We start from the raw sequence: 10,835 nt of genomic DNA on the forward strand, positions 1-10,835 counted from the left end.
TTTGCTTTTGTTAATTGTATAATAAATAAAAAGAAAACAAATAGATAGAATACAAAAAGTTTAGAAAAGCTATTTTTAGAAAACAAGCAGTAAATGAATAAAGTGCGAGTCTAAAAGGGACAAGTTTAAAAAAAAAAATAGAATTAGAATAGAGAGTGCTAGAGTTAGAGGGTCAAATAAAGATGGAGGAGATGTGTTTTTAGTCATTTCTTGAAGATGGCTAAGGACTTGTGATAACACTCATGGAAAGAATATGTGAATGAAGATGTGAACTCTTGAGAAACTAACACCAAGCATAATTAAGCACTGAGTAATGAATCATACTAAATAATTCCTTTTGTGTTCTGTCATAGTCTTGATTATTCATAAAATGTGGAATTTTTGTTATTTTTGTTATTTTTTTAAATAATAATGAGTAGATGTGTGTAATGAAAACAAAGATGTTTCATATTATACTTAGTTTAATTTAATTATACGGAATACCACAAGAACACATAATAAAAATAAAACAGAAATGCTGTCAAAATATCTCCTATCAAATTTTCTCTTTTTTAAAAAAACAAGCTTGAAAGTGGTCCATTCAGAATTTCCATTTTTAGGTGAACTTTAATATTTATCAAGTCGAATTTCGCTTGACAAAATGCATTCATTCAGAACATCCTGCAACATCATCACAGACAAGGCTTGAGTCACACATATTAGAGGAGTTTAGGTTTAATACCATAATACACTTCTATAAATAAATACAGATTCAGTGGTTTTTAAGATCAGATTTGTTTTATCTTAACCATCATCATGATGTTTGCATTGTAACTATGTGACCGAAACGTTTGCCTTGTTTCTTTTATCTTGCATGTGATTTTTGGTGGAGTGTGCAGACTTTTTTCAAGTATTTTGCATTGTAACTATCACATCTAACATACTTGTCTCACATACTATTTTCATTTATGAAAAATTAATGCAAACCAAAACCTGGGATGAATTAATAATAATGCTGCAGCTGTAACTCCTGTTTAACACCTTTGTTTTATTCAAACTTATTTTAAGTACTGGAATGTTTCACAGTGACTGGTGATGTGTAACTGAATAATGTACAAATAATAAATGAAGACTGAAATCTCAATTATAAATTGGAAAACTCTGTGACGTTCACTCACAAGGCATTTCTGGTTGAATGAAACGCACTTCTGGAGTCCCATTTTGCACATTATGTATTATGGACATGAAATGGGAGTCTGACAAAAGGAGACATTCAAAATGTGCAGTTGAGGGTTGAGAAACACTGTTTTAAATGTTAATCAATTATTACAAAAGTTTTGTATTGTTGAAATTGTGTCAGAAAGGTGTATGATATGTTCCTATGGCAGTATGAACTGTGAAATCCTCTTCTCACAGATCCATTGAAATTGTTCAATACATGCAACATCAAGCCACCCTACTAAATTAGGCCACTCTGGCAGTTTAGGCACAGCTACAGTCACAACACAGTCCTCGTTTACAATGCCGTTTCCTCCATTTGGCTCTTTTATTTGTCCATGGGACGCCCAGAAGCTGAAACTACAGATCAGCATTAGATGTTCAGTGCTGATTTCTGTGTGATATGATACTGACTGTGAGAATAATTTATTAGATTATAATTAGTTTAATTCAGTGATTTCTCACCTGTTCAGTGTGCTGCCATCAACCCATTTCCATGTGCCCTCCACATCAATGTCAGTCAGACCAATATAAAATACAGCATTACCAGACGTGTTGTGAACAAAATCCTGAGCAGATAAAAAGGTTGCACATTTATATCATAAATAGATACATTTTATCTGACCATCTCACATTTAGCTGCTACACACTGTAAACACACAATCTCTCACTCACTTGTTCCTCTCTGTTGTTTATGCTGATCAGATCTGCTCCTCTCTCTGTACAGTATCTTCTGCTCTCAGCCCAGTTTTTCTTCTCTTTGGACATGTAGTAAAAACTGGATTGATAGTAAATCCATCCAACTGTTAACACAACCAGTTCAGCTGTTAGCTTGTTATCCCCATTCACACTCATCTGTCTGTAACTTCTAACAGAAAGTATATTCATACACTGTGTACACTAAAAGTTACTGCGACCACAACGCAACTCCATCATAATTTAAAAATGTCTAATGTATAGCAAATAAATACATAGACTAAAGAAACTTTACCACAAATCTGAAGTTCATTTCTTAGCTGTTCTCTCTCATTGGTCAGGTTTGTGATCTTGAGTATTAGCTGTTCTCTCTCATTGGTCAGGTTTGTGTTCTTGAGTATTAGCTGCTCTCTCTCATTGCTCAGATTTGTGTTCTTGAGTATTAGCTGCTCTCTCTCATTGGTCAGGTTTTCATTCTTGGATATTAGCTGCTCTCTCTCATTGCTCAGATTTGTGTTCTTGAGTATTAGCTGCTCTCTCTCATTGGTCAGGTTTGTGTTCTTGAATATTAGCTGCTCTCTCTCATTGGTCAGGTTTTCATTCTTGGATATGAACTGTTGTCTCTCTTGAGTGAGTGTGACACACAGCACTATGACTGCAGTCAGCAGAAGAACACACAGCAGCACCAAACACACTGCAGCTGATCTAGAGCTTCTGTTCCTCACTGAATCACTTCCTAAAAATGACAGACATTGTTATTCTATTTTCTTCTCCATTTCTCTATCCAATTTACACCAGCTTTTATGAGTAAATGTTTTTGCAATTAATCTCAGTTACCTGTGTGTTGAGGTGTTTGGGTTTTCGGTGTTTGGTTGTCAAAGTCCTCTTTGTCTTTCTTATGTTTCATATCTCTTACAGCCTCAGCACTCACATAGATATCAACCATCTTCTCTATTCTGTCTTCTGAGTCCATTATCGAACCTTTATCCATACTTTCATTCACATGCCCAGACATTTTCCATGCAGGTTTGGATGGCTACAACCTTTTAATTTTGAAGCGTAAATGTGAAATAATAAACAAAGCTATAAGTCCTACCCTACTAATACTGTCTCTTAAGGGGTATTTTGTTGTACTCCTGATGTATCTGTGTGTTTGTGGTAATGGTTCATGTATTTATGCAAAAAGGAACTTGCAATATGCAGGAAGTTAACACAAATGTCACAATCTTCTGCGATGGGATTGGTGAACGTAAATGAGGGACATTTAATGTGCAACTGTGCAACTGTGCAACAGCCTTTAATAACAAATTTATTTGCTATTAAAATTGATTTTTACATGTTTAACATTAGCATCACACTTGGAATTTAGCAAGTTCATGAGGTCTCATGAGAATCCTGAAGTATAAATTCAGAAATTATTATGTTGTGAGGTGAGATGGCATGAAAGAATAAAACACTTTTTTTTCTCTCAGGATATCTATCATTCTCATTCTATTGTCAGATAATCGAGCACAGAAGACAGATTAACTCAAATTATAATTTTGGGCAAGCAAATGCTCTTAATTTCTCTTTTATCCAATTGCTCACTGGCATGTGACTCATGGGTTCATTTAAATCAAACAGATATTGAACGCACGCAGTGTCAGACATTCTTCTATATTAGAGAATGGTTCTAACTACCGGCTGTCAAGATGCTTCATCAGGGTTGCTTTGTTCTGCGACTTCAGAAAAGCCAAACTCAGCAGGCAAGCCAGCTAAAACTAGTATGTTGCTAAACTGTCAGACAACTTTTCCCTCCTCTCTGTCGTTTACTTTCTCTTCGTCTCTCCGCGCAATTTCTCCCACCTGAGGTTTTAATTGTCAGAGCAACTGAAGTGACGTGACAGAAGTCATTTTGTGGTCCATTATGTTTTTTTGCAAAAGACAGGCCCAACAATTAGCATGTCACTGAAAAGCATTGTTCTACACTTCCCAGTCGTTAAAGATAATCTTCCTGAAAAATGCACTCTTTGCTTTGCAGTCATTGGCTTCATATGGGTTATATGTATTTTAAGGAGATACAGTGAAAAATATCATTAATCAGTATGTATGTATGCGTGTATGTATTTATTTATTTATTAGTAAAACTTTTCTGAATGTCTTTAAACAAGGTACATTTAACTAAGTTTTTGGTCTGTTTAAAGCATAAATTCTTAATGTATTATGTGTTTTTCCCCATTATTCTGCATGTACTGTATGTGTGAAAATAACATTAATAATTTGAAAATGAATCTTTTAATTTGACTTCAACACGGATAAGTTCCTCTCGCTTAATCAAAAGCTTTTTCCTACATTTATTTTAATTTTTAGGGGTGCATTCTTTTAGAAAGGTAATTTTTAAAATCAGTAATGTTTCTGTCAGGAGTGCATTTCCACTCTATAAACATTATAAACAAATTGTAATTATATTTCACAGTATTACCTTATATCTGATCAAACGTATGCAGTTTGCAGGATTTTATAAGTGTAAGGCTTGTCCTGTTAATGTTGTTTTAGGAACATACAAAGGTATCAGAAGTGCAGTTTCCTCTTTTCACTAGTACAAACCACTAACTAGAGGAAGTTGATTTTAGCACTATTAACAACATAAATAACAGACTCTGTTCTCATATAGTCTCATATTTCTGATGGGGAAAATGACATTAAGAGGTTTTCTGTGCTGCTATATTGTCACATTCCACCATACAGTACAAAAAAAGCAACAGATATGTTGATTCTAAGAGCTTATATATTCTGAATTATACATTCAGTGTCCTTTACCAGTTTTTCACTGTCAGTCAATCTTAAACGCTGTCTGCACAGAGAGGAAATTTAAAATGGCCTCTGCTTATTTTTCCAACAGTTTGATTGGCTGCTACCCTGGAGCGTGTATCAGGTCTTTGTCTGGGTTGACAAGAAGTCAGGCATGAAGGATATGACATCGTAATGAGTCACCGTTATCGCGGCCATTAGAAGGTCCGCACGCCGAAGTTTGAGTGACTGGTGTAGGAAGGCAGACGGCCTGTGTGGATCCATCAAGCGCCTGCCATTGTTCATCCACATTAGATGGGCAGCTTTCTAATGGTAATTGAGTTTGTTTCGTTTGGCAAAAGCAGGAAAAATGCCACCGGCTCCACTGATGAGGGTCCTTGATTAGGCCTCAGCTTTATTTCCCATTCTTTTTACACAACTGGAGAGACCGCTCCACATAAATGATGAGACAGGCTCTCTACAGCAGGGCCCCAAGAGGGAGGCTCGTGGTCTCAGCGTGTCCCCCGCGCACGTGTAATGTGGGAGCTTTATGCTGATGTGAAATGCCAAGGGTGCAGGCATCCATCCATCATCGTTACGGCTGTGGCTTCTGTTTGGACTCAATACAAGAGACACATTTTATTCACTATATTAATTATTTTGAACTCTCATCGCAGCTTTAGTTTACTTTCTCTCAGTGCATCTCGAGTAGTGTCGCTCAGAACAGATTCTTCAGCTCACGTTCTTCTGATAACATGGTGCTTTTTACTGAACATTAATAGATTTCATAACGCATTTCCCCAGACATTAGTTTTAAATTAATTAAATCGAAATTTCCTCTACTCTTACTTTACTCCAAAAATGCACCTATTCATACCAGCACAATCACATGACAATTCATAAATAGTTTACATTTTGGCGAATTGGTGACTAATTTCTATGAATTCATTCTCATTTGTACATTTTCATATGTTCTGCTTACACCCTAGTGAAGGTTATACCCAAAGTTGGGGTGGGCCTTAATGCCTTTTTTTTTTTTTTTTGAAAATCCAATTTCTTTGTATGATTCACATAAAAATTCATATGAAATTGCCACCTCATAAAACTATTACGTTTTTCTGTGAGATCAAGTTGTACATATAATTTAAACACTAGCAGTGGTAAAACAGCCAACAACTGTTATTCCTTCTCACACAAATTATGATTATGGGGCAGATTATTTCAATTTTTCGTATGGTTCCTTGCTAAATACTATATTACCACCTCAAAACCACTTATACCGTAGCGCATGAATTGGAAACTAATACATTTTAACGTTTACAACACATATCCAGCTCCATGTGTATTGTTTTTCTGGCATAGTAAACTTGCTCAGTATCTCACCTGGTACACTTGCAATGCAAAACACCTGTAAAACATAGTGCGAAAAAAGTGCTCAAAGCCATGTAGAAACAGCATGGCTTCTTTAGCAAATGTGCTTTTGTCTCATTTTCTCGTTAACACAGCGGTGTTTAGTGTAAAAGAGGTACATTATTTTTGAATGCAATAGAGCATTAACCTTTTAGCACCACTCAATTTCCTATCTGCTGAGATATGGTCCTGAACCAACGTAATAAAATACTGACATAGTCACATTTATCTATTTTGAAGAATTTTGAATGCACTTTTTAGTGCCACTCACTGGACATTTCACGTAAACCGTGCAAGAAGCAACATAATGTTGTTTTTGCAAAAATGTCATCACAGGTACGCATTTTTCATCAGCCTGGTTTGTAAATATCTGTCAAAAATCTGCTTCAATAAACCAGTGTTTAGAGGAGGAGCAGCAGTGAATGAAGGCATTGTGGGATACTGTGCATAATGGCAGAGGATGTGACAGAGGCCGCATCCTGCTGGAATTCGCATAAACATTCATTCTGTGAACAGTAAACTCTGAGTTTCTTAAGAGTATAAGCATTGAAGAGAGAAGATCTGATCTGGTGAAGAAAACCGGTTAAAGCTGACGTTAACTGATAAACAAAGTGTCCTTTAACGTCAGCAAAAAGGTCACTGTGTGTTCGTGCTGAAGAATATTGAGGGGCTGATTTGTAGCAGTGAACTTTTCGACACGAATTTAAATCCTTAATACTTGTCCGTAAATGTCAGATCGGTAATAATACTCAAACCAATAACATGATGATGTTGTTAATGAGTTTAAAGCAATACAATAAATGAGCTTCTTTATGAGTTGTGTTATAATGGGATGCTTAGCTTCATCTTAAAAGTGCGATAATCAAATATTATATTTCACAAAGTGCAATATATTGCAATATATTTCACAAAGGTGCAAGTTGTTCCAGTATTGTCTGTACTGGGTTACTGCCCCAGATAATTTAAACATATTGATGTTTAAGTCTTTTATTCCAATAATTCCAGTGTGGAAGCTTCACTGGACTGCTTGACTCAGTGCTGCTGTTCTAGCCAAACTTCATTAGAGGCACATAGTTGAAAGCAATCTCAGATGTCAGCGAAACAGCAGTGCCCCATAGACTACAGTAACTGAAACTGCAGGCTGAAAAGTGCAAATAAAGTGTTAGACTGAGTCTCATCTTAAAAAGTCCCCCAGTGGTGCCTGCAGACACCCACCCTTACACAAAAACACAGCACGGCAGTATTTCCAGCCCTCCTGCTGTCCTGCGCCTGTACAGTATATGACTAGAGAAAAGTTTTTGCCAGGCCTGATGCTATTTTATGCATTTCAGGAGAATAATAAAGTCATCAAACATATGAAACAGCACAAATGAAAGTGTGGGAATGTAGTAACCAAACAATGTTAAAAACAAGCAAAACGTTACTATATTTCACTTTATGAGGTGCATCCAGGGATGATTTTCAAACCGTAAAGAGCACCTGTATATGCTAGAAACAACGAAAACAGTTGGCTGCATTTTTCCTTAACATATAGACTTTTTCCTGACTATGTAGGCTTGTGTAGATTTTATTTAGTTGTTTGTTTCTAATATGTAACAGTAATATTGTGAAATATTATTACAATTTAAAATAACTGTTTTGTATTTTAATATATATATATATATTAAAATGTAATTTATTCATGTGATGGCAAAGCTGTATTTTCAACAGCCATTATTTTAATGTCACATCAGATTATCATTATTTTTGGTAAAAGTTAGGCTGTTAAATATTTGTGTATAAACTGTGATACATTTGTCCAGGATTCTTTGTGTTTCTTAAATATTGCTGTGAACATTTTATTACTGCAATTAATATCGATGACTATTGTCATTGTCATTTTTAATTATTTAAATATTTTTTCACTTGCAGAGTGTGGCCTGGTTTATCCAAATTGTTTAGAAATTTTAAGTCAAATATTAAGTTGTAAGTGCACATCAATATTTGCAATAATGGCGTATTGAGAGGATTGATCGTCACTTAAAATATATTGAAACTAAATGTTACTACTATATTACTTAGAATAAAAAAGAATGTGTAAAATATCTCAACTTTGAAGTGAAAGAAATTAACCAAACAGGATAGCAGATAGAATAATGACAGAGAATGAGAAACATTAACTGGAGTTATATCTCCTAAATAAAGCCAGCGATAAATGCATAATTTATTATAATAATGGGTTCATGAGATGATTGTTGTAAGTTCATTTTTAAAATATACTTCCTATGTTGATTTTACACACATTTGACATTGTATGTTTACAAATTAGGTGCAAGTGTTGCAGTTTTTATGATTGACAGTCATAATAAACATATATAAAATAGGGAATAATCATTGTATTTGTGTTTAAGTGAGCATACATTGTGATTTGCGTGATGGAGATCAGCCTGGTCATACAGGAAGTGTGTTGGTAGGTTATGCAAATAACCACACACACACACAGACTGGCCTGAAAACAAGTGTGCACTGCTGTAATTAATGTTGTATCTTAAAATGACGGAGGAAGTCCTGAATAATGCACAATCTGAGGGGTCCGTTTTTGCTTGCAGCGACACAGCGTGTGGTTACAGTATAACTAGAGAGATGTTTCTGCTGACCGCAATTCAATCCCCATGAACAAATCCCAGGTGTCTTTGTGCTGTCAGACGCACTCTAAATTGCTTTATCAAGTGGCCCCTTATGTATTTATGAATGCTGTGTGTGGATTGCGTGCTGTGAGCGAAGGTCTGCGCTTCTGTGTGGTAAATGAATAATAGACGGAGTGGAAGGGAAATATGGATGAGTTATACAAGCAGGCCTTGGGGTGGATGAGGGCGGATAAACTTCCCCTTCATCCCTCTTCTGACGAACCACCCTGGAGAGTCACCAAAATATGCTGATTTGTACAAACACCATGATTTCTTATGGGAAAAGGCATGTGGAAGTGAAAAGCGACGCTAACATTCACAGTAGGTGAAAGGAAGAGAAATCTACATTTTCCTGAAACACCTCCCTCCTGCGACGGACCTTCTCCTCTCGCTCTTTCTCTCCATCTCTGTCTTTCCCTTTGAGGGTTTCACGCTGTCCTCATTACAGAAAAGCCGACACACAGTCGCACGGCTGCTCTATCGGCATTGATTTCACCGGTCATTGATGAAGAGCCTTCCCTCAGGAGTCGTCAAACTTCAAAACTGCGCTCAGAAGTCTTTGTTAGCAAGTTTCCACAAAGTGACACAGTGAAAAGAAATAAAAGTAGCCTGAAAATGAGAGGCCAGGTCTTGTTATGAAATATTGACAGTCTGACATTTGCTCTGTATGGTCTGTGTTTTCGTTCTGTCTTCCGTTCCTCTTTAGATCCGGAAAGATGAATACGCCACACTTCCTCTTTTCTATTGCTCACATTCAGTGCGTCAGTACCAACTTATATTTATTTTAATATTTATAGAAACTATTTTGAGACTTGAAGGAACAGTTCACCCAAAAAGGCAAATTGTCATTTATTCACCCTAATGTCTTTCATAACCTGTTCAAAAGGAGATATTTACTGTAGCTATATTATATAATATTATATTATATTGAATAATAAAAAAATAAAAATAAAAATATATACAGAATAATTAATCAATCTCTTAATCGAATAGTTCATTCAAAAATGTAGAAAAAATATATTATTCAAATTAATATAATATAATATAATTATATAATATAATATGCAATAATATAAGCTACAGTAAATATCTTCGTTGAACAGTTTTATTCTGATTTAGCCTGAATGAGTCTCTCTTTGAGGCAACTAGTTTAAACCTTTGCTTTTCACTTCCTCTTATTACTCTGACTTTGTCTGAAGATATCTCCTCCTTGATGTGCAGAAAAATTATATTTTATAGTCAACGGGCCTCTGCATGTGCTGCGTTTTCGCTCATGTCTGTGGAAACAATTTTCCCCCCCTCCATCCATCAATCATAAGATACGAGCTCGCTCTAAACTATTCATTTGAAGAAACAGAGCGAAATGCTTGGAAAAAAAGTATATGTGTTTGAGTAATGGGCATGCCTGAACTGTCTGTCATTCTTAGCAGTACCTGTTTGACTCCACTCGTTTGAAAGATTCATGATTTCTGTATCCTTCAGCTTACTGGAAATTGGAAAATGTAACAAATGGATTTTTTTTAATGTCCAAAGTGTCAGTGTTTTATAGAGCTGCCGGCTGCACCCGTCGCTGTAGGGGGTCCAGGGTTTTACTGAACCGTTGTGTGAAACAAGGCCTGGGGAGACGGGTGGAATATTTAAAGATCAAAGTTCTGACTTTTCACTCTGCCTTTTAAGAGAAATGTGTCCGAATGTGTGAATGATTGAGACATTTATATGTTGTGATTTCGGGCTGAATTGTTGCATATTGACTACAATATTTGGTAAAATGGTGCAAGTTCCATGTTATTGGTTGTTTGTCGAGTCTTAAATAATACTTGTCATTTTTCATGTGTAGAAATGTTCAGAGATCTTTCCATTTATATTTTAGCTTTGTGTACAGTTGAATCATCAGTGAGCGTTTGAACCTTCTGTAATAGTTCCGTATGAGTCCCTCAGTTGTCCTCATTGTGAAAAAATGAATCTCAAAATCATACAGTCATTGTTGGAAAGGGTTCAAATACACAAAAATGCTTTTTTCTAAAGAACAGCGGCCAGTTTAACTCTTTGGGACAAACAAGGGACTCATAAACAACTATCTCAAAAAAAAAAACAAAA

General features: G+C 35.8%; 2 protein-coding genes across 2 annotated transcripts in view; one reads left to right on the plus strand and one right to left on the minus strand.

Annotated features, from left to right (window-relative positions):
* Nucleotides 1–875: 875 nt before the first annotated feature.
* LOC107676023 (C-type lectin domain family 4 member E-like) lies at nt 876–2,263 on the minus strand. Its single transcript, XM_016470544.1, has 4 exons — nt 2,189–2,263; nt 1,873–2,000; nt 1,663–1,766; nt 876–1,557 (listed from the first exon to the last, which is right to left on the minus strand). The coding sequence occupies exons 2-4, from the start codon at nt 1,963–1,965 to the stop codon at nt 1,359–1,361; spliced, it is 396 nt and encodes a 131-aa protein (XP_016326030.1). The 5' UTR covers nt 1,966–2,000; nt 2,189–2,263; the 3' UTR covers nt 876–1,358.
* Nucleotides 2,264–3,090: 827 nt separating this feature from the next.
* The window catches only part of LOC107675986 (cell adhesion molecule 2-like), a 116,248-nt gene continuing 108,503 nt past the window's right edge, over nt 3,091–10,835 (plus strand). Inside the window, exon 1 of the mRNA XM_016470502.1 lies at nt 3,091–3,142. Within this exon, the coding sequence (XP_016325988.1) occupies nt 3,091–3,142 (52 nt within the window). The remainder of the gene's footprint in view (nt 3,143–10,835) is intronic.

This window comes from Sinocyclocheilus anshuiensis, unplaced genomic scaffold (genome assembly GCF_001515605.1).
Source record: "Sinocyclocheilus anshuiensis isolate Anshui unplaced genomic scaffold, SAMN03320099.WGS_v1.1 scaffold2012, whole genome shotgun sequence".
NCBI lineage: Eukaryota > Metazoa > Chordata > Actinopteri > Cypriniformes > Cyprinidae > Sinocyclocheilus > Sinocyclocheilus anshuiensis.

Coding starts and splice junctions, on each gene's coding strand:
- LOC107676023 (XM_016470544.1), bottom strand. CDS start 1,965: ATGTCCAAAGAGAAGAAAAACTGGGCTGAGAGCAGAAGATACTGTACA. Junction 1,767..1,872: donor TAAACAACAGAGAGGAACAA/GTGAGTGAGAGA, acceptor TTATCTGCTCAG/GATTTTGTTCACAACACGTC. Junction 1,558..1,662: donor GATGGCAGCACACTGAACAG/GTGAGAAATCAC, acceptor GCTGATCTGTAG/TTTCAGCTTCTGGGCGTCCC.